Source organism: Lissotriton helveticus, chromosome 8, assembly GCF_964261635.1.
Source record: "Lissotriton helveticus chromosome 8, aLisHel1.1, whole genome shotgun sequence".
Taxonomy (NCBI): domain Eukaryota; kingdom Metazoa; phylum Chordata; class Amphibia; order Caudata; family Salamandridae; genus Lissotriton; species Lissotriton helveticus.
This window is the reverse complement of record NC_136069.1, coordinates 1678211802-1678236534: the sequence shown is the minus strand read 5'-3', so window position 1 is coordinate 1678236534 and position 24733 is coordinate 1678211802. Positions and strand designations below refer to the sequence as shown.

The window sequence follows — 24733 nt, the reverse complement described above, 5'->3', positions numbered from 1 at the left end:
TGCTCCTGACACCACCCTGAGGCCTCAGCCAATCGGCCGCAAGGGGGGAGGAGTTTGAGGTGGAGCTAAAGCTTAAATGCATGTAATGTCGCGGGAGCGCAGCGGACGCGCCGGCGGCGCACCGAAGGCGCGCCAAAGGCAAGCCCGTTTGCACCCATCCGCTCCCCGACGGGCCCAGGGACCAGGCATTCTGGACTTTTCTTTAAATATTCCTCAGAGGAACTTAGGTCTTTTTCTAAACAATACTCACCTCTTAAGGCGGCTACGGGCAATCGCCTAAAAGCTAACAGTATTTTTCACATACACAGCTCCCTCCCTGTCCCACCTTGCACTCCTTACGTCCCCCTTACCTCTGTATCCTCCATCTCGAAGCTCTCTGCTTTCCGTGGTATGTACCTTAATACACGGTCTCTTGTTAAACATCAGCTTGATATCTTCCTATTGCTCTCAGCAGCTAAACCAGATATACTTCTACTTACTGAAACGTGGTTGACTCAGGACTCTACTCCTGATATCCTGGCTGCCCTGCCCCAGGACTATTATATTTTACAGGCCAATCGATCTTCAGGTAGACCCGGTGGCGGTGTCGCTGCCATTATATTGAAACACCATACATTTTCCTGTATTTCTCCTCTGGTCCTGCCGGCGGCGAACAATTTAGTCATCAAACTAGACTCTTGCTCTGGTGCCTTCATCTTCGTTCTGCTCTACCGGCCCCCCCAACCCATGCCTAATTTTCCCATTTCCTTATGCGAACAGTTGGCTAATCTAGCCATGAACTTCACCAAAATCCTATTCATAGGCGACCTGAACTATTCGCTTAACGATATTTTAGGCAGACCCCATGCTACAGAACTCCTGGATCTGCTTTTAACCTAAATTTTGTCCAACACATTCATTCTGCTACTCACATTAAAGGTCATGCTTTGGACCAAATGTGGCCTACTAATCTTTCATCGACAGATCTGACCATTTCTCCTTGTATATGGTCGGACCATTATTTAATACAATTCAACATCATTCTGTCTTCTATGCCCAAGAACACCTCTTTAGGGGGTGGAGTCACCAGAAAGTGGAGGGCCTTAGATACACAAGCTTTTTCGGATACACTGGCTAGTTCAGTACCCCCCTTTAATCCAGATGTTAATGCTATGGAAGCTAACATCTCTTCTTGGTTGCAGTCGGCGTGTAACACTCATGCCCCACTTACCAAGTTCACCCGTGCCTGTCACTCAGACTCTCAAAAATGGTTCTCTGTTGAATGAAAAAAACAGAAACTTGAGCTCCGCCAAAAGGAAAGAAAATGGAGATCACGTTACTCTCTGGAAGATAAACTCCAGTACTCCTTAGCTCGGAAGGAATATTAAACTGCTATTCTGTGAGCCAAAGCTTCCTACTTCTCACGAAGAATATTCGACTCCCAGAACAAGTCGAAGGAAATTTTTACGATAGTTAACGACCTCTGTAACTCCGAAAGTTTTCTTCCAAAACAAACGCCCACTCAAGATCTATGTGATTCCCTAAATAATTTCTTCCTGGAGAAGATCTCGACTATCAAAGCTAGTATTTCAACTACACTGCTTAGAGATCCGACGGACAACCTGGTAATCAATGCCTCTACCCTGGATAATCTTCCTCTCATCAGCCCTTTGGAACTCTCAGATCTATTGATTCGTGTCAAATCCAGCTCCCCTAACAACTGCTGTCCCCCCACATTATGAAAGATGTTCTCTTCCATCTACCTCACAGTGTGTTACCTCTCCTCAATGAGTCACTGACTCAGGGCAGGGTCCCCTCTGCTTTTAAGAACGCCATAATTGTCCCCCTGCTTAAAAAACCTGGGGCTGACCCTACGAATCTTTCCAATTAATGGCCCATATCTCTTCTCCCCTTTCTGTCCAAGATTTTAGAGGCCCATGTGACTAAGTGCCTATCCAAATTTATAGAACAGACAGAATACCTAGAGCCGCATCAGGCAGGTTTTAGGCCTGCCCATTCCACTGAGGCTGTAATCCTGACTCTATTGGATACCATGAGAGCAAATGCCGACAGAGGTGTCGCCCAGGCGTTAGTACTATTAGATCTATCGGCCACCTTTTACACGGTCAACCATAAAATCTTGTTGGACCGTGTCAAACAGACCGGCATCCAGGGCACTGCCTATAACTGGATTAGATCTTTTCTCGAGGGCAGAACTCAAGCTGTCCGTCTTACCCCTTTCATTGCCCCTAAACAGGCAACCTCATGTGGAGTCCCACAGGGCTCTTCCATCTCGCCTCTTCTTTTTAACCTGTATCTTCGGCCTTTGATCCACTCTTTAAAAGATATGATGGTCACCACTTTCAATTATGCGGATGACCTTCAGCTGGTCTTTACCTTGGACAGTTCCACTGACTCCATTCTTCAATTTCAAACTGTCATGCTTCATGTTCAGAGCTGGATGGACCAAAATCATCTGAAACTTAACCTGGAAAAGACTGAATTGATCCTGCCCGGGAAGAGTGAACTTGTATGGGGCCCCCACTATTGGCCGGCGGAACTGGGCCCCTCCCCTTCCCCTTCTCAATCGGTAAAAAGCCTAGGGGTCATCATCAACGCCAACCTCTCCCTCAGAGGCCAAGTGGGCGAAGTGGTTTCATCCTGCCTATTTTAACTATGCAGGATTAGGAAAATCGCCCATTTGCTCACCCACTTTGCTCTGATACAGGTTGTGATAGCCCTGGTCCTGTCACGCTTAGATTTCTCAAACTCCATCTATCTTGGCCTCCCCTTGGGCCTACTCAAGCGTCTCCAATTGGTACAAAATCAGGCCACCAGGTTAATACATAAGCAACCTAGGGCTAGATGTAGGTAAATCAGATTTACCGATTCATAAATACCGAATTTTACCGATTCGGTATTCATGAATCGGTAAATCTGATGTAGGTAATTATTCGGTAACAAATACCGAATCGGTAGGATTCGGTATTTAGCGATTCGGTAATTACCGAATCGGTATTTGCTATAGATTCCTTTGGGCCTTGCAGCCCATAGGAATCAATGGCAAATACTGATTCGGTAATTACAGAATCGGTAAAAATACTGAATTGCCAAGGGGGACAGGGTGTCACTTTGACACCCTGTTGCACCCCTGTTTCTGGCTTGTGTGCCATGTGACACACATACATGCCCTTAGGGCAGGTATGTGTGCCACATGGCACAGGTGTACATGCAAAGATGTGCATGTACACAGGAATTCGTTATTTACCACCCAATAGTATTGGGTGGTAAATAACTAATTTTTAAGGGCCTGTGGCACTGTTTACTGTGCCACCTACATATTGATTTACAGAATCGGTAAATTTACCATTTCAGTATTTTACCGATTCTGTAAATTTACCGAATCTGTAAATTTACTGATTCTGTAAATCAAAGGCCCCCTACATTACAAAACCCAAATACCGGTCGGTAACGGCAGAAATCGGCCGTTACCGACCGGTATTTGGTCTCCTACATCTGGCCCCTAGATGGCTATCCGCTAGACCTATGTTGGATAAACTCCATTGGCTTCCTATGGCTCAACGCATCGCCTTCAAGACTGGGTGTATTGTTTTTAAGGCCTTGCACGGAAACAGCCCAAAATTCATCAGTTGCAGAATAGCTAGGCATGTCCCTTCTCGTAACCTTCGATCGGCCCATCTTCAGCTTTTGGCTATCCATACTTTCAAGCTCAGATGCCAGGGGGGGCGTAGGTTCTCCTTTCTTGCCCCAACACTCTGGAATTCTCTGCCACTACCAATCTGGATGAGTAAAAATCTCCTGGCGTTCAGAAAAATGCTCAAAACTTGGTTGTACGAGCAAGCTCTCGGGTGACTCCCCTTGGTGTCCCTTCTCGTAACCTTCGATCGGCCCATCTTCCGCTTTTGACTATCCATACTTTCAAGCTCAGATGCCAGGGAGGGGCGTAGGTTCTCCTTTCTTGCCCCAACACTCTGGAATTCTCTGCCACTACCAATCTGGATGAGTAAAAATCTCCTGGCGTTCAGAAAAATGCTAAAAACTTGGTTGTACGAGCAAGCTCTTGGGTGACTCCCCTTGGTGTGACTCCTGCCTGATCAGCGTCATGAAACCTCTGGGTGACTGTGCGCTCTATAAATTCCTATTAGGATAAGATAAGATAAGATAAGATAAGCATTATGTGAGATTGAGCACTTGGCCGCGGGTTATAAGCTAAATATTTCCAAAACTCAGGTTGTATGTACCACAGGGCTTTGTCCGGGAGAGCCGCGAGTGACACACGAGGCTATATATCTGGGGATCAAAATCAGGATGTTGCTTCAAGAGATAGTAACTGTAAATTGGGCTGATATTTTGGAATCAGTTAAGAGACAACGGGAAAAGGTTGAATGCCTTCATTTATCAATGGTGGGTCACGGAATGTTTTAAAGATGTGTATACTTCCCCGGGTGCTTTATTATTTGCGGACGGTACCACTGGAGTTGACACGTATACAATTAATGCAGTTACAATCTGTTACTGATAGATTTATTTGGGGTTGGAAGAAGGCCCGGAGGGCTTCAAAATATATGACGTTACCATTGTGGAGAGGAGGATGGGGCGTGCCGAATTTTGCTTTTTATTATTTAGTTTGCCTTCTCCAAAATAGGAAATTCCGGGTCACTGGGGGAGAAACAATGCCGTTTGAAACCCCAAATATTTACCGGATGTTATTAGGATGTCAGTCTCGTCAAGTTTTGCTTACATTTATTGAACCAAGTTACTTCAAAAGAACAAGATTTAAAACTGTATCTGCCGCATTTAAATGTTGGAAATGAATGCGTAAAATGTTTTCTCTTAATCGCATAAGTTATTATACTCCTTTTGATTCCATTGAATTATTTCTGTCACTATTTTGGGACATTAAGATGACGACATGGAGGGACAAAGGGATTTGCTGTTCAGGGGATATCTACAATGCTGGGGTTATTGTTTCATTTGTATAGTTAACTGAACAATATGCAATTTCTAAGAATGACTTTTGAAAATATTTACAGGTACAGGACTTTATATGTAAGCATTGTAGTGCTCTCCCTATGGTAACTAACGAACTTCTCAAAGCCTTGATAAAAAGGGCCAAGATTGGTACTTTGTATGATATCTTATTGGAAAAGCAGCGAGACGATATCGAGGTTCAAGATTCAAAATGGAGTGCTACACTTGGCAACTCTGGTCTGTTTGTTCAAGAATCGATTGACATGGCTGGCAAAGTTATTTTGACTGCTAATATACGCGCCCAACATTATAAAACTTTATTTAATTTATACCACACACCGGCTAAAATGATGAAGTGGGGTGATGCTCATGATGGGAATTGCTTCAGGTGCCAATCTGCAGTAGCCGATATTGTCCATATATTTTTTGATTGTACTGTGTTGGAACCTTTTTTTTCATCCATTGCACAATTTTTGTCTCAAACAACGAGTGTTAATGTTACGATATCTAAAGAGATTATGTTATTTGGGGTGTGTAAAGACAGTGATGTTATCCAGCTTTATTATCCATATAGATTTTTTTTCTTTATGGCTATGGTAGTTGCTCGGTTATGCATTGCTTCCATATGGCTGAAACCAGAAGTGCCATCGTATGAAATGTGGCGCGCAAAGTTCTATAATGTCTTTCATTTGGAATTTAATCTGTATAGTATTAAATTGCTGAAGAAAAAACAATTAGGTATTCAGATCTGGCGGCCCATGATACAGCATATGGAGAGTTCATTTTCTGATTAGTCTTTTTGTTTTTGGGTGGTCCCCTGATTGCTTTTAGCCACGGTATTTGTAATGGTTTCCTTTGCTTTCTCCTTTTTTTTTTTTTTTTTTTTACAGCACACTTAATATTGATTTATGTATGATCTATACTTGTTATATATGCTATGAACTGAACAATAAAAAAAATTCAAAAAAAAAAATATGAATAGGTTGTTGCTACTTTGCATAATGCTGCCTTCACCCCCCGCAGCGTGGCTGGGCCAGGAAGGACAGAGCTGGTTTTACTGAGCAAGCGAGACCTACTGACATAGACTTCAAAGAGAAAAGTAGTATAAATGGTGGGGCCCTGATCCCAGGATTTTTGAACACTTTTGGAATAAGGACCTTGCTAATAAGAAGAGCTGGAAGAGATGCCAGCAAGAGTACTGCCCCTTTGCTGTTTGTTGCTTTGTTGTGTTGGCCTGCAGTTGCTGCTTCTGTCCTGAGAAGTGAAAGAAATGGACTGACCTTTCTTGAATCCTGCTGTTAAAGTTTCTCCAAGGGCTTGAAATACGGCTTGCCTCCTATTGGAAGTCTCAGGCACAATAAAGACGACACCATACTCTGTGTACCTTCACCTGGAACTGCGTGTTTTAGCTTCCACAGAGCGAAAAAGGAACTGAATGCCTTCACCAAGCCACTGCTTGTGACCTGTGGGCACTGCATGCCACACCACCTCGCTTCACACTGCTTTCCTGGTCACAGCCACGCCCATCCCGACACTGACATTCCTGGTTTAGGAGCACTGCTCGTAAGATATATGAAGCACTGCCTTGTCCCACACCGCAGCCTTGGTCCACCGACGCCAGGCTAATGTCATCAAATGGGACCAATTCCTTCCTCCTGGAGGGGTAGGATCATAAAGCGCGAACAATCACCCGTAAGGGTCTCTAGGCGCTGGGGGCCGTCGGGAAGATTAAGCGAGCTATTTCCCAGAGTCACATGGTGCTGGGCTAACCTGCCGCCGGAGCCGGGGATCGAACCGTGATCCCCAGATTCCAGCGTCAGTCACCCTGGCCGCGGCGCCACACCTCTCCCCTATAAATATAAATCATATTGGAGACATAATTTTGGTCATATTTAAGGGTGGGCGATAAATCTTCTCTGCTGGCGGAGTTTGCAGAGTTTTGCTCACTCCGAAGAGTTCAGGCAAAACTTCACCAACCTTCACATGGCAAAGTTTTTTTCTCCAGTGTGGATCACCAAAGGTAAGTTGGCAATTGCAAGTGAGAATTGGCCTCCTCTAGTGTGATTTTTTGGGTCCTAGGATGGCACCCAGTGAGATTTTCCCAATGGGGCGGTCGCAACCGTTCGAGGTAAAAAGCTGCAGTTGAAGAAGAAAATCTACTCGAGCCGCAGGACAGGAGCAACTCCCTCTGGCACACCGTGTGGTGCTGTTTGCCTTGATTTTGCAGCACAGCACAAGCTCATGGTGCTAAAAACTCATTGTGAATAGCAGGAAGAGCCGATTCTACCCGCTCGCAGAACTCCGCATTCTCTTACAGAGTTTTCATGTAACTCTGCGGAATTCTGTCCACTCCTAGTCATTTTTTGTCAGTCTATAAGGTAGAAATTCCTTGAGCCCTAAGTTATATCTCTGAGGTGTTGGATATGAGTTTTGGCATTCTTTTGAGACAATAGAATGTCACATTTTCTGCTAGATTTGTTGTTTGAATACACTAGCAGGTCCCCCTTTTTTTCACCTGGAATTTGGATTAACACCAACTTTTATTCTAGTACTGGACACTGTTTGATAGCTGGAAATCTGCTTTTGGGTGGAGAAATGGTCACATTTCATGCAGCCCTTAAGTTTGAATTTGTTGCTCTTCCAAAAGAAAAGAGTGCCTACTTTCAGCTCTTTGAGTTAGCAAAAGAAACCTTACTGATCAGAATTGAATGGGGCTCTTATTTTCCCAAATCTCTTCTAAAGAGTCATATAAAAAATATCTCCTATAAAATGAAACAGGACCGAGATATTGCCCTGTGTTAATTAAATATGTAAAATCTGGTGGTACAGGAGAGCATTCTTGGGAATGTACCCTAACCATATTTAATCTGGAACCTTTCTCACAGGTGCCGGAAGATTGATCTTTTTGATGAGAATGAATATCTGCTCCTGCTACATGTTATTACTGGTATTTGGGATAAAGTGCTAAAGAAGGAGAGAATTTGCGAATTATGTCAGTTGCATGTTAAAGATTTTAACCAGGTCATATTTGCATGTCCAATGTTGCAGAATGCATGTCGCTTCTTTCTAAGGCCATTTTTTATTACACACTATATTTATTCAGTATCAGAGGCCCTTAAGTCTCCAATGTCTTCACCTAATGGAAAAATTTGTGATAACTAAGGGCCAGATGTAGGTCGGTCGGTAACGGCCGAAAATCGGTATTTTCGGCCGTTACCGACCGGTATATGGGTGACAGGTATGTAGGGGGCATTATTTTAACGAATCGGTAAAATTACCGATTCTGTAATTTTACCGATTCGGTAAAATAAAAAATCAGTAAATTTACCAATTCTGAGGCACCGAGATGTAGGTGGGACTCTTCAGAGTCCCAGAGGCCTTACAGAATCGGTATTTTACCATCAAATCCAATTTGATGGTAAAATACCGATTCCGGTGTGCATGCACACCTATGCCATGTGACAGGCAGACCTGCCCGTAGGGCATGTATGCCTGCCACATGGCACCCGAGCTTGTTTTGAGGGTGCCAGAGGGTGTCAAAGTGACACCCCCTGCACCCTTGTGCAAATCGGTATTTACTGATTCGGTAAATACCGAATCGGTAATGCCCATTCATTCCTATGGGCTTCAAAGCCCATAGGAATGAATGGGCATTACCGATTCGGTATACGAATTCTTCAGAATCGGTATTCCAGCACATCTGGAATACCTACATATCCACCCCTTAGATTTACCGATTTTTCATTACCGAATCGGTAAAATTCGGTAATTAAAAATCGGTAAATCTATTTTACCTACATCTGGGCCTAAGTGTTTCCAATTTCGTGGGTGTTTTCTACATTTATATTAAGGAATCTCAATAAAGCCAGAAATCCTAACTTTACTACTCTTAAATGCCTTTTTTGAATACCGAAAGTCATAAAGTTATGATTTGTCTCAGTTTAGGGATTGTTACTCCTAAATGCCTTTTGTGAATACTGAAAGTCATAAAGTTACGATTTGTCTCAGTTTAGGGATTGCTACTCATAAATGCCTTTTGTGAATACTGAAAGTCATAAAGTTACGATTTGTCTCAGTTTAGGGATTGCTACTCCTAAATGCCTTTTGTGACTACCGAAAGTCATAAAGTTATGATTTGTCTCAGTTTAGGGATTGCTACTCCTAAATGCCTTTTGTGAATACTGAAAGTCGTAAAGTTAGGATTTTGTCTCAGATCACTTTTGTGAAACGGGCCCAAAAAGAACTCCCAACTAGCCAAACACAACAGTAACAACGTTTTTTACATCACACAAAAATTACATTAAATATATCATTGTAAAATGTTACAAGTTACTATATCCGCTACAATTAACACAACAATAAAAATTATGGATTGTGGAGGTCTAAAAGTACTATTCCCACTCAAGTAAGTGAAAAAGTAGAGAAATTGTTGGATTGCAGAAAGAAAAAAGGTACTATTCTCATTCCAATCGCTGCAACTTTAGGAAAAGCGTTGGGTTGTAATAGTAGGTGAAGTGGGTGAAGTGTTGAATTGTGAAGGTGTAAAATTCCCTATTCCCACTCCAGTCAGGGCAACAGTAGAAAAACTGTTGGCTTGCAGAGAGGTTAAATGTACTATTCCAACTCAAATCACTGCAACAGTAGGATAGGTGTTGGATTGCAGAGAGGTTAAAATGTACTATTCCAACTCAAGTCACTGCAACAGTAGGTAAGGTGTTGAATTGCAGAGGTGTAAAATTCCTTATTCCCACTCCAGTCAGTGCTACAGTAGGGAAACTGTTGGATTACGAAGGAGTAAAATTTACTATTTCTTTCCAGTCAGAGCAAATGTAGAGAAAGTGTTGGATTGCGGAGGGGAAAAATGTACATATTCCCACTCCAGTCACTGCAAAAGTAGGGAAAGTTAGATTGCAGAGGGGTAACATGTATTATTCACACTCCAGTCAGTGCAACAGTACGAAAAGTGTTGGATTGCAGAAGGGTAAAATGTACTATTCCCACTCCAGTCAATGCAACAGTAGGGAAACTGTTGGATTGCGGAGAGGTATAATTTAGTATTCCCACTCCAGTCAGACCAAAAGTGTAGAAAGTGTTGATTGCGGAGGGATACAATTTACTTATCCCACTCCAGTAATTGCATCTACGCCCTCTATTGACTCTTTGATTCTTTACAAATATGTATCTCTACATCTACTGAGAAGATTCTCCTCATCTTTGGTCTTGTGCCATTTACTTAAAATCAGTCTATTTTTCTCACACGGTGTGGAGTCTTTTTGTGGTGTGCCGCTGTGTTGTTGTATGAGTCATTGCACACATATTTTACATATTGCATTCTAAGTTAAGCCTGACTGCTCAGTGCCAAGCTATCCGAGGGTGAGCGATGAATAATTTACGGTGTGTCTTGACTTACCCTGATTAGATTTGGGGTCCCCACTTGGACAGGGTGCATACCCTTTACAACTAGAGACCGGCTTTTTAACATCATTGTAATTGTAATTGGGTATTTATAGAGCCCACGGCAACTCCATGGAGTGTCCCAGCACTAATAACCAATGAAAACAGGTCAAAAAAAGGCACACGGCTCCAGGCTTAATGCCACTTATCAAAATAGCCAGGTCTTTAACTTCCTCCTGAACTCGCCTAGGTCAGTTGTCTGTCTAAGGGCAATGGGGAGACCATTCCATACGCGGGGCGCTAACACTCGGAAAGAGCGGCAGCCCCTGCGAGCACAGGAAAACCTAGGAATTGTCATTAGATACTGCATCGAGGACCTCAATGTCTGTTTCGGGGCATAATGCTGTATCCTTTTCCTAATGTAATTGGGCCCCAGAGTTGTGCAGGGCATTGAAGGCCAAAATGAGGGTCTGAAACTGGACCCTCTTATGCACCGGAAGCCAGTGGAGACATTTTAAGTGGGGAGTCATGTGATGCCTGGGTGCAGTCATAAGAATAGCTCTGGCCACCGAATTCTGGATCACCTGGAGGCGGCTCAGAAGGTATTCCGGTAGGCCTAATAAAGGACATTGGCATAGTCCAGCCTAGATGCAATAAGGGCCTGAACTACCGTCTTTCTGAGGGAGATTGGCAGCAAGGGGAGGAAATTCCTCAACATTTTTAAGAGCCCAAAGCAGGTGCCAGCCACAGTTTGAATTTGGGTCTTCATGGACATGCCCGAATCCATATTTACCCCAAGATTTTTTACCGAAGTGACTAATACCTTGGAGGGAAGCATTGTCCTGTGGCCACCAGAGGCGCCACTCTATGCTCCGGTTGGGTACCAAAAAATTATCTCCGACTTTTCGGGATTAAACTTTAGTTGGCTCAGCCGTAGCCAGGAGAAGACCTCCATTAAACAGATGTTTATCTCACTACCTCGAAACGCGCTGCCCTTCTCACTGGGAAACAGAAGTTGCGTGTTGTCGGCATAAGACACAATTTTAGCGCCATATTACTCTGCTAAAATTGCAAGTGGTGCCATATACATACTAAACAAGGCCGGGCTCAGCACAGAGCCTTGGGAACACCCACTTTCATGAGGATGATACGGGCTGAGAACGGAGGGGACCATACAGTTTACTGGTGGCCACTTAAGAAGGAAGTATATCATTTAAAAAACCGTGCCTCCAATCCCGCAATCCTGGAGTCTTTCCAGGAGTTGGTCATGGGGCACGGTATCAAAGGCCACCGACAGATCTAGTAGTACAAGTATCGCGATTCCACACTATTTAAGGTGGTTTTGATAGTTTCAGAAACTTCTAGTAGGGCTGTCCCGGTACTAAGTTAGATCTGAATCCAGACTGGCTCGGATGTAATATGTTGTTAACCTCCATAAACTCTGTGGTAACACTGTTTACGTATTTCTCCAAAACTTTGAAAAAAAGGCAACAGTGAAATGGGCCAGTAGTTAATCACCATCAGTGGGTCAGCTGTAGGTGTTTTAGCAGTGGGAAAATTCTAGCGTGTTTCCAGCACTCCGGCATTCTTCCCTCTGCCAATGAAGAGTTCAGCACTCGATTCACCGCTGGATCAATTACTTCTACAATAGACACCAGTACTCGCTCTGGACAAGGGTCCATAGGGGAGCCAGATTTCAAAGCCTTCATTATCTCGAGAGATTTATCCAGAGAAATAGGAAGGAATTGTAAAAGAGACACTGCATGCATAGAGGTTCTCCTGCTGGGATCACTGTGCTTGATCCCACTACCCGGGGCGTGTCCCTAAAAGAATCTTGGATATTTTGATCGTCTGAAAAAATACTGCACTAGATTGTTTGTCCAGTCACTAGTTGGCATAAAAGGGCCGATCATAGCGTTCGGAGAAGTAAAATCTTTGACGATTTTGAATAGTTCCTTGCCTTTAATCCCCACCTGTTCCACTTTGGTGGTAAGAAAGCGTTTCTTTTCTTCATGAACCTTGGAGTGAGCTTTCAGAGCCTGTTTATAGATGGCTTTATCAGAGGGATTAAAATTCCTCTGCCATAATCTCCCAAGGCTTTTACATGCACTTTTACTTTTTTTGAGGGCCTCCGTAAACCATCTAGCAGAAACCCTGCTGGCCTTAGCTGCCCGAGTTGTTGGGGGGGGGCAGTTCTGCCGAGCGGAGCTGAAGCCAGCTCTCCAAGGAGAGAACATCGCTCTCTCCAAAAGTCCTAAAGATGTTCAGGTGGGGTCTACAGTGTGATAAAGGACAACTGAATTCTTTAGGGATTTTGAACATAAGCAGAAAATGATCCGACCATATCATAGGAAGAGGTTCATCCATTTCTATCCTAATGATGAGAAGACCTGGTCCAAGATATGGCCTTTTTCATGAGTGGGCCAGAAGACATAGGGAGCCAAACTGAAAATACCCATTGATTCACACAGTCTAGATGGCTCTAGTTCGTCTACTTGATCCATATGAATATTCAAATCTCCCAGTACCAGGCAATGCTTATATTTGGTCACAATTGGGGCTATAGCATGACCAATTGATTTGAGGAATTTTCCGTCCATGCCCGGTGGACGGTAAATTACCACTCCGGCAATAGATTGGTGTGCTGACACAGTTAAAAAGAAGCCAAGCCCCGCAGCTCCCTCTATCTCTGCGATAGGGAGTAGCGAACAGGAATAAAGATTTTTATAAATAATGGCCAACCCCCGCCCCTACCCCCTGGTCTGTCCTTCCTAAGAATCTGATATCCCGGGATGATCGCATTGGTAATTGTGGGGTTGGAGGCATCATTTAGCCAGGTTTCTGTTATGAACATAATGTCCGGTTTGAAGTCAGTTAATAGGTTGAAAAGCTGAAATTCATGTTTCCTTAAAGACCTGATGTTAAGCGGGATGGCCTTAACAGGGCTCCCTTCCTCTAAGTTCCCCTCCCGGTAACTCGTCAAAATATCGAGTTTTTTTTATCGACTAGACATAATATCGACTAGACATAATATAGACTACCAAAATATCGACTAGTAAATTTTAATATCGAATAGAATGGACATAATATCGAATCAAAAATATAGAATGGACATAATATCGACTAGACATAATATAGACAACAAAAATATCGGGTTTTAGGTAAGTTAATATTAATTTTTATTTGTTGTGTAATATAATTCTGTAGCGGGTTGTGGGTTTATAGGGGAATAGGGTGGGAAGTAATTTAATTATAATTAATTAAATATGTTAATTAATTAATGTGTAAATATTTTGAATTAATTGGTAATTCATTTTTAATTGATAATTAATTAATTGTTAATTGATAATTAATTTTAATTAATTGTTTAATTGATAATTATGTGAATAATATGTTTTTTTTCTGTAGCGGGTTGTGGGTTTATAGGGGAATAGGGTGGGAAGTAATTTAATTTTAATTAATTAAATATGTTAATTAATTAATTGATTGGTATTTATTTATAATACATTGTCAAATAATTTTTAATTGGTAAATAATTAATTTTTAATTGATAATTAATTTTTATTAATTGGTTAATTGATAATTATGTGAATAATATTATTTTATTTTTAGTAGGGGGTTGTTGGTTTATAGGGGAATAGTGTGGGAAGTAATTTAATATGATTAATTAAACATAATAATTAATTAATTGGTATTTTTTAAATAAATTGGTTATTAATTTTTAATTGGTAAATAATTAATTCTTAATTGGTAATTAAAATGTATTAATTGATTAATTTATAATTATGTGATTTATATTAATTTATTTTCACTAACAGGAGGAGCTACGCGTGCATCCAAGATGGCCGCGTGAGCCCAGTGCTCCCGAGACTCTCGCCACCTCCGCAATTATCCTGAATTTTATCCTGCCAACTTCGACGGGCTACTGAAGACGCAACCCAGCTGACATACGAGCTGTTTTCAGAAATCGATTTGGACTCCGGGAACCGAACTTATGATACTCTGAACCTTTGAGGCCTGGCCCGTGGACACCTCCGGGCCTCGGGTGGTCTGAGTGCCCAGACCGTAATTCAACAACAACGGCGGCGGAGTCTTGGTTGCTGCCCCGAGTTCACTTTCGGTTTCGTTTTTGGATCTTCACCCTCCCGCATTTCTATCCTATCGCAATAGCCCGTGTTGCGCCCCGACCCTGGATTTACTGTGAGCCCAAGGCGGCGTGTCTGTGGTCTACGCCGTGTGCCCACTAGCTTGCTCTCAGTAATATTGGTGGACAACGCACGAATCATTTTCACCAGGTCCAGGGCACTTCCTGGGGGCCTGCCGCCCGACATGGCGGGCAAACCCGACAGCGATAAACGCAAAACCAAGACCCCTCTCCGAGGTGGTCTCGTTCAAACGAACGTCACGGACCGCTACACCTAGCCTAAGGTGTCACCCGGAGGGGCGAATAGGAATCGGGGTGAAGTGACCGAGGACCCCGCCATGTTGGCTGATCTTACATTGCAAGACGTCATGGGCGCCATCACTGGTATGAAGACTTTTATGGACCAACAATATGAGGCCATAGCCCTCAAGCTAGACACAGTGGCCATCGACGTCAATATAATCAGGATGGATTTATCGAAGACCAACGAAAAGGTAAAATCTTTGGACTTAAAGACTTCCAGCCTCACTGCGGATGTTGCTGACCTCCAAACGGAGGTGCGTAATCTCTGGACCTCTAATGACCTCTTTAATCGTCGACTGGAGGATTTTGAAAGCCGGGCGCTACGCAATAACGTGCGAATCATTGGTGTTCCAGAAAATTCCACGGGCTCTTCCACAGATCTCCTTGTTGAAGACCTCATCCTCACGCATCTTGCTCCTAAAGGCCTCAGCAAATTCTTTGCTGTTGAACGTGCGCATAGAGTTCCAGGTGGTCAGCCTAAAACTGGTGCTCCACCTCGCCCGATTATTGCTAGAATCTTCTACTTCAGGGATAGAGACGTTATCCTGCAAGCATAGCGAACGGGTAGCCCAGTGAAGTTTGAGAATACCACTGTGAGCTTCTACCCGGACTTCACACAATCTGTTCAGAAACAGAGGATGGAGTTCCAAGGAGTGAAGCGGAGACTGAGGGACATGGGATTGAAATATGCGATGCTTTTCCCGACCCGACTACGGATTGAATATGAGGACCGGACATTTTTCTTCGATCGCCCGGACAGAGTGAGTGACTGGCTTGATTTCTTGCCTGAGCTACCAGATCACACGGAACATTCCGGCGGAGCCGAGGGTGGCCAACCTGACCAGGAATGAGCTGTGCTCCCGAGTTACTGACACTGCATATGATATGTCACTGTGGTTAGACGTCTCCCGTATCAATAAGACTTCTGTGTGTACCCCGAGGTGGCGGGGGGTGGGACTCTTTCCTCCTCTGCGTTTCTTCTTGTAGATTAGTTTCATGTTAGGGCGACAGGCAGACTGCAAGTTGGGGTGGCTTTTGAGTCTAACGCAGGGGTGCAGGGTGGGGGGCTTTTGTTTCCTGGGACTGTGGGGGGAGGGTGGGAAGTGTTTGGGGTGTGTTTTGGTTCTTTTTCAAGGCAACGTAATGACTTACTATTTGATTTGGATGCTGAGCTGCGGGTTGGGGGGGCTCTGCTACCATTTCGAGTGTGGGGGTAGGGGGTTGAGACTTCTAAGTTGGAATGTTAATGGATTGGGGGATAGGGTAAAACCGGGTGTTGTATTGCAATACTTGAAACGTTACTCCCCTGATGTAGTGTTACTGCAGGAAACACATCTGATTGGGAACACTTGTCATGCTATGAATAGGCGGGGATACCACCTTGCTGCCCATGCTGGTTTCACCTCCGGTTCCAGGGGGTATGTATCCTTGTTCGGAACTCCCTTCCCCTGGAGGTTGACAATGTAATGTGTGACGATAGAGGGCGTTATGCTGCCCTCACTGGTTGGTGGGAGGGGAAGACCATCACGCTGCTTTCTGTTTACGTCCCCCCTGGTCTGCAGTCCTCGACCTTTTCTGATTTGGGGAGGGTGGTTCTGGGACTCCCTGACTGTATGCTGATCGTGGGCGGAGACTTCAATTCTGTTGTTTCTGGTGTGGAAGATCGCCATCCCCCGAGATCTCGTGAGGTCCCAATCATGGTTGAGTGGATTCCTGGAAACTCTGGGCTTGATTGATTGTTGGAGGGGGATGCACCCTGGTCCGACGCAGTTTACCTTCCACTCGGGTGCCCAGGGCAGCCTGTCCAGGTTGGACTATGTTTTGATGCCGGCAGCACAGGCCTCATTGATAAAGGAGATTAGGCACTTAGCTAGGGGGATTTCGGATCACTCTCCCGTATGGCTTCATATGGACATTAATCCGAGCACTGGGGATCGAGTGGCTCCGATTAACCCCTGGTATCTTCATAACCCTAAGACCCGTGCTGAACTTGTCAAGTCCCTTGACCACTACTTTCTTGAGAATGAGGGATCGGTGTCTTCTTCTGTCTCATTATGGGAAGCGTTTAAGACGGTCCTTCGTGGACAGGCATTATCATTGATTGCTGGTGCAAAAAAGAGCAGAAATGAGGCGGTGGTCCGACTAGAGGCTGATATTACTGAACTGGAAGGAGAGTTGGAATTGGGGGTCACTCGAGACAAACTTCATGTCCTCGGTCTCAAACAGTCTGATTATAGGGCCTTGGTGACTGATGCCGCTAAACTCATGAGTAGGGAGCGACAGGGGCGGCTGTATGATATAGGAGACAAGGCTGGGAAGTTGATCGCCTGGTTGGACAGAAAAGAGAGAGCGAGTCGTGTGGTTCCGGTGATTGAGAGGCCTGATGGAATGCATGTGACTGATCCGGTTGAGATAGTTGAGTGCTTCGCTGATCATTTTCGTGAGGTCTATTCTCCGGTTTCTGTTAGACCAGAAGAAGACTCTCACCAGTTGTTGAGAGATATTTCACTGCCGTGCCTGTCGGACTCAGACAGGGAGCTGCTAGATGCGCCACTATCGATAGATGAGATAGCTACCGCTATACGTTCTCTACGTTCGGGGAAGGCTATGGGTCCCAATGGTCTCCCTATTGAGCTATTCAAGTTGTGTCCGGACAGGATTGCACCGTATCTCCGCGGTATGTTCATGGAATCGAGAGATACTGGCGCCCTCCCTTATGATCAGCGTCTTGCATCGATAGTAGTGATTCACAAGGAGGGGAAGCCAAGGTCTTGTTGTACGTCCTACAGACCCATTTCGCTTCTTAATGCAGAGCCAAAGATCCTTGCTAAGGTGCTAGCTAACCGCCTTATCACTGTGATTAGTGACTTGATCCATCCGGACCAGTCCGGATTCATTCCCTGCCTTAACACATCACTGAATTTGAGACGCTTACACGGAGCTCTTGCGAGAGCCCCATATCTTCTGGAGTCGGTCATCTTGGTCTCTCTTGACGCCACGATGGCTTTTGACACCGTGGAGTGGTCATATTTGTGGGCCGCTTTGGCGAAATTCGGCTTTGGTCCTGGCTTTATTAGCTGGGTGAAACTTCTCTATGAGGCTCCGTTGGCAAAGGTAGTGGTCAATGATCGGGTATCCAGTCCCTTCGCTCTGGGAAGGGGTACCCGACAAGGCTGTCCGTTGTCTCCACTCCTCTTTGCACTCGACCTGGAGCCTCTGGCTGCATGGTTGCGCTGGGAACCATCGATGAAGGGTGTACAGTGGACCCCTGAGTTTGAAGATCGCATATCGCTCTATGCGGACGATATTCTGTTGTACCTCACTTCGCCCCAAAAGTCGCTAAATGTGCTGTTTGATGTGTTGATTTCATTCGGACGCAATTCTTGGCTCGTGATCAATTGGTCCAAGTCTTGTATATACGTACTCGCGGGTGGCGCCCCTGCATTGCCGCGTGGTTGTCCAATACAGGTTACACAAGAGGGTTTCAAATATTTGGGGATTTTTATCACTTTGGACCCCGTAGCCAGATATGAGCGTAATTTAGTCCCTCCGCTACATCGGTTGCGTTCTGATGTGGTGGGCTGGCACGGCCTTCCTCTGTCCCCCTTCGGGCGAGCAACCCTTTTCAAGATGATGTCTCTACCGCGGTTTTTATACGCGCTCCAGAATACGTTTGACGCAATTCCGGCAAAATACTTCCGGGAAGTGGAGAGTCTACAAAGACAGCTGATTTGGGATGGGCGTGCCCATATCGCCCTCCCTAAACTTACTCTTCCCTGGTATGACGGCGGTATTGCTCTTCCCGATATCAGGCGTTATTATTGGGCCTCTCAATTGAGTGCAATTAATCATGGTATGTATGGTCCGGGTTTAGATCCCGCATTTGAGATGGATAGGTGGCTTTTACCGGGAGGGAACTATAATAGGGCGCTATACTCTGGGTCTGCAATTCGGACGCTTACTGGTCCTACCAAGATCGTCGTGCAGGTGTGGAATTGTGCGAATGCGGCAATGGGGTGGAGCGGGAGTCTGACCCGGGCGACCCCCTTGTACGATTCTTGCAGGCTAGGAAGTTTATGGCGGACAAAAGGCTTTGAGAAATGGGATATGATTGGTATCAGTAGAGTGGGCGATCTCTGGGTTAAGGATAGGAATAAGACTTTCGAAGTCTTGAAGGCGGAATATGACTTGAGTGATCAGGATTTTTTCCGCTATTTACAGATTGGTCACGCGTTGGGCTCTGTTTTCCCCGTGGGGACCGTTATTCCGGAATCTTCCCCGTTGGAGGATCGGATACTTGACGGATATATGCCCGATAGCACAATTTCTTTGATTTATAAGTAATTAATTAATGATCGGTCTGACCTGTTAATACATTTAAGGGAGGTCTGGACCGGTGACGGTTTACTATTGGATGACGAGGACTGGCAATCCGCGATTTCCTCACCCAAGGAGGTCGCGATACCGGCCCGTCTTCGACTAGTCCAACTCAAGATCTTGCCCCGTGTGTATTTTACTGGCCCGCGACTGATTCGAATGGGTTATTCTGTTGATGGGTTATGTATTCGCGGTTGTGGTCAACTGGCTACTTTCCTTCACATCATTTGGGAATGTCCTGAGGTTGCTGTATTTTGAAATAGAGTGCATGCGGTCATGAAAGAGGTTACGGGAGTCGAGATACAACCGGAAGCTCGGCGTTGTCTGCTGAATGTATGGGAACCGAATGACTATGACGTGGCTCAGACCCGATGGGCGACCCTGGCCAACATGATTGCTAAACGTGACATTGCACAGTTGTGGGGCACTCCCCGCCCGCCGACGGTCTCGGTGTGGAAGGAAAATATGGATTGGTGTATGTTTCGGGAGAAGACGGTGTATGTGGCATGAGGGAGGCCCCAAAAATGGGGGAAAATGTGGAATCAATGGAACTCCTACAGAGGAGATATATGCACACCACCCCTGCCTGAGGTACCCGATGATTCACATTCTCCCTAATCCTTACGTTCCAGGCCTTGCTTTGATTCATGTGTTTTAAAATCTTCGTCTTTTCCCCCGACTTTGCCCCCCCTTGAATTTTTGATGATTGACTTGCACTGTAATGCTATTGCCTTTTCCCTCCCGCTCAGAAACAGCGCCTGTATTGTAATGTTCTTTTTGCCTTGATTGTTTGTTTTCTTTATATAATACAAAGAGTTTAAAAAATATATATATTTTCACTACAGTGGGGATATTAGAATTTAACCCTACGCTATCCTACGCTTTCCCTACTGTTGCACTCGCTGGAGTGGGAATAGTAATTTTTACCCCTACGCTATCCAACGCTTTCCCTACTGTTGCACTCGCTGGAGTGGGAATAGTAATTTTTACCCCTACGCTATCCAACGCTTTCCCTACGGTTGCACTCTCTGGAGTTGGAATAGTAAATTTTACCCCTACGCTATCCAATGCTTTCCCTACTGTTGCACTCGCTGGAGTGGGAATAGTAGTTTTTACCTCTACGCTATCCAACGCTTTCCCTACTGTTGCACTCTCTGGAGTGGGAATAGTAATTGTTACCCCTACGCTATCCAACGCTTACCCTACTGATGCACTTGCTGGAGTGGGAATAGTAATTTTTACCCCTATGCTATCCAACGCTTTCCCTACTGTTGCACTCGCTGGAGTTGGAATAGTAAATGTTACCCCTACGCTATCCAATGCTTTCCCTACTGTTGCACTCGCTGGAGTGGGAATAGTAATTTTTACCCCTACGCTATCCAACGCTTTCCCTACTGTTGCACTCTCTGGAGTGGGAATAGTAATTTTTACCCCTACGCTATCCAACGCTTACCCTACTGATTCACTTGCTGGAGTGGGAATAGTAATTTTTACCCCTATGCTATCCAACGCTTTCCCTACTGTTGCACTCTCTGGAGTTGGAATAGTAAATTTTACCCCTACGCTATCCAATGCTTTCCCTACTGATGCACTCGCTGGAGTGGGAATAGTAATTTTTACCTCTACGCTATCCAACACTTTCCCTACTGTTGCACTCTCTGGAGTGGGAATAGTAATTTTTACCCCTACGCTATCCAACGCTTACCCTACTGATGCACTTGCTGGAGTGGGAATAGTAATTTTTACCCCTATGCTATCCAAAGCTTTCCCTACTGTTGCACTCTCTGGATTGGAATAGTAAATGTTACCCCTACGCTATCCAATGCTTTCCCTACTGTTGCACTCGCTGGAGTGGGAATAGTAATTTTTACCCCTACGCTATCCAACGCTTTCCCTACTGTTGCACTTGCTGGAGTTGGAATAGTAATTTTTACCCCTACGCTATCCAACGCTTTCCCTACTGTGGCACTCTTTGGAGTGGGAATAGTAATTTTTACCCCTACGCTATCCAATGCTTTCCCTACTGTTACACTTGCTGGAGTGGGGATAGTAATTTTTACCCCTATGCTATCCAACGCTTTCCCTACTGTTGCACTCGCTGGAGTTGGAATAGTAATTTTTACCCCTACGCTATCCAACGCTTTCCCTACTGTTGCACTTGCTGGAGTTGGAATAGTAATTTTTACCCCTATGCTATTCAACGCTTTCCCTACTGTTGCACTCTTTGGAGTGGGAATAGTAATTTTTACCCCTACGCTATCCAATGCTTTCCCTACTGTTGCACTCGCTGGAGTGGGAATAGTAATTTTCACCCCTACGCTATCCAACGCTTTCCCTACTGTTGCACTTGCTGGAGTTGGAATAGTAATTTTTACCCCTACGCTATCCAACGCTTTCCTTACTGTTGCATTCTTTGGAGTGGGAATAGTAATTTTTACCCCTACGCTATCCATCGATTTCCCTACTGTTGCACTCTCTGGAGTGGGAATAGCAATTTTTACCCCTACGCTATCCAACGCTTTCCCGTCTGTTGCACTCACTGGAGTCGTTACAGTACATTTAAACCTCTTGCTATCCTACGGTAAAAATATTGTATATGTTTTGTTAATAATATGTATATATATATATATGTAATTAAAAATATATATATATATTTTTAAGTTATATTAATTATTTTTTAATGTTACGTTTATTTAAGTATTTTAAATAAGTTAAAAAATTTTTTTTTATTATTACATTACTTTTAAATTACTTGTAAAACATTTAAAAAATTCGATATTTTGACAGTCTATATATTTTTACACTCGATATTTTGGAATCTATATTTTTGTACTTACCTGTTTGAAGATAGGAAGTCGATATTTTGTAGTCGATATTTTGACCTCGATATTTTGTCATCTCGATATTGTGACTGTCGATATTCTGTCAGTGATCCCCTCTCCCGATGGGCACTGTTTTTAGATATCTGTTGAGCATCCATGCCCTTTGCCCTGGGAGAAGCTGTCCATCCACATTACTTACAGACAAGGTCACACACAACTGCTGACGGGGGTAGGTGGGGCTGGCAATTCATGCATTTACCGATAGCTAATAGTTCGGATCTGAAGTACATAATACCACGCTCGGGGACCGGCAAATCTCAAGCAGCCTTTCCGTCGCCGGTTGCCTCTGGGACGCTGACGGGCGCAGGCGGGCTTGCCTTAGGCGCGCGTCTCCTGTGCGCTCGCGCAGCGTACCATTTTATTTCCCCCAGTGTTAGACACTAGACCACTAAATGACAAAAATGATGGTCCGGAGTGTCCAATTAGCAACCTGGTAGCGTGTCCCACTCAGGGTTCGATTCCCACCAGCCTCCACAATTCCCAATTCACTCTATAAACACTCAGAACAGTTTAAATCACATTGAGGATGCCTAGGACAATTTACAACAAAAACTGTGGTTTTAAAATCTGTGCAAAGTCGCAAATAATAGCATCTAGGAGCAGCGTGTGACCAGCTGACTGCTCGGTAACAGGGTCGAGCGCGCTCGCGCAGAGTCCCGTTTTATGTCCCCCAGTGTTAGACAGGTGCCTGGAAGATTAGAGTGAAGGCAATCAGATAGCCCATGTCATAAATCCTGACACAGTGTGTGGCCTTCTACCTGCTCAAGAAACATCTTATAGTGCCGACATGGGGCAGTGCATATTTAAATGAGATCTAGGGATGTCCACAGAAAAGGAAGGTGCACTTCAAGCAGAGTTAATTGAGTAGAAACTGTTTTTGAAAATTCTTCTTTTTATTCATATTCGTCTTTTCATAAAAAAGGGCACAGCCAACGCGTTTCGTTCCCCTAGTGCCACGGGAACTTCATCAGGGCTAACTCACAAGGCACACAGGTACTGGTGACTTGTACAGAGAAAACGAGTATCCTAAAAAAAAACACGTTGCCAGGGTCAGGTCTCCCCAGGCCTTTATTATCCAGCTGGATAAAATAACAATCAGTATAGGCACCCCGCAATTAGTTCTGTTTCCTGATTTCTATCCCATAAATCTGAAAGACCACGTCATCACCCTCTGCAGTATGGGGATGCGTCCTCCCTAATATTAGAAAGGCATCCACTGTATCAATGGGTCGCTCGTAAGTTGTAACAGATCCGTTTAAAAAATATCTGAAATCTTGTAATCACACGCTGTAGCCGAAAAATCCAGCGTCTTCCCAAATTTTAGAAAGGCGTACACTATATCAATGGCTCGCCCATAACTATAACTGGTCCGTTTCACCAGTATCTGTAATATGGCGATCAGACCCCATAGCCGGAAATCCGGCATGATATCTATGGATGCATGGAATGGTCCAAACAAGGCCCAGCTAGAGTGCTTTGATGGTGCTGATGCAGGAGCATGGTATAGAAACAGGTGAGTCTTTGCATCTCTACTGGTGATTTGTGTGTCTCTCTCAGCTCTCATTATCAGGCCTTGTAAGTACTTCAAACAGCCCCACAACCAGGTGAAAAACTTCTCACCAGCACCCCAACCTAAATCAGATTCTACATATTAAATAGGAAGGAAAAATGGCATCATTGATTCAGTAGTTAATTACATTTTTTATCTCCACATTGTAAGTATAAGGGGGCAGATTTATGAAGGCCTTGCGCCGCCGGTGCGTCATTTTTAACATGGGAAAAAGGGACGCATCGGCGGCGCAAGGCCTTCATAAATCTGCCCCAAAGTCTTGTTTTACTCACCCGACAAGCAATGGACAAATTGGGATTTCTTTAGAGATTGAGATAACTCCGGCCTCAACGTGGTTGGATGTGAAATAGATACCGGACACATTGATGACTTCATTTCCAGGAAATTCAAAGCAGACCTTTTCTGTGCCATTTTCGGTAGCCCAGGTATAGGCTTGACCTGCGATGAGGAGACCACCTCCTTTCTTCACAAATGCAATAAGCTCTTTCTTCTTATTGGCATTATAGGTGTCCATGCAATACACTCCAAAGGATTCCAGAAACCCACCAGTAGACTTCACCTTGATGCCATGATCAGAGAAGGTCTTCACCAAGGAGTTAAAGTTAGACTGGACTCCAACCAGAGCATCTGCTGAGGGTTTCAGCCACTGGATAGAATTGAGGAGGAGCTTTGAGAACTTTTGGCTCTGGAGGTAGGACTCATGAGGGATGGCCACGATCCGACCCTTCCCATAATGAGAAGCTGCAATCAGAACTTGGCCAGAGGTACTCACAACCAAAGGGAAGGCTTTCTCCCCGATCAGGAGTAATTCACAGGGAATGGAACTTCCTGTGAAGTCCAAAGTGTCAACGCCTTGAGTCAAGGCTCCATAAGATTCTTTGAAGGCCATTTCAATGTGGGTTTTGCTCCTGAAAATATATATAAAATACTAAATTAACATTACTCATCTTTGAATCATCGCAAATGTGCTCTTCTTTGGCTAAATACCCTGATGTCTCTGCTTTTTACATATGGGTGACTGGTAAATATCATGAATTGTTAATACTATGCTGGGTATTTATACCTTTTATTATACTGTGCATATCATCACTT

General features: G+C 44.4%; 1 protein-coding gene across 1 annotated transcript in view; it reads right to left on the bottom strand.

Moving 5' to 3' along the window:
- The window catches only part of LOC144773620 (TRPM8 channel-associated factor homolog), a 206026-nt gene extending 181496 nt beyond the window's left edge, over positions 1 to 24530 (bottom strand). Inside the window, exon 1 of the mRNA XM_078658767.1 lies at positions 23914 to 24530. Within this exon, the coding sequence (XP_078514893.1) occupies positions 23914 to 24530 (617 nt within the window). The remainder of the gene's footprint in view (positions 1 to 23913) is intronic.
- Between the last annotated feature and the right edge of the window lie 203 nt (positions 24531 to 24733).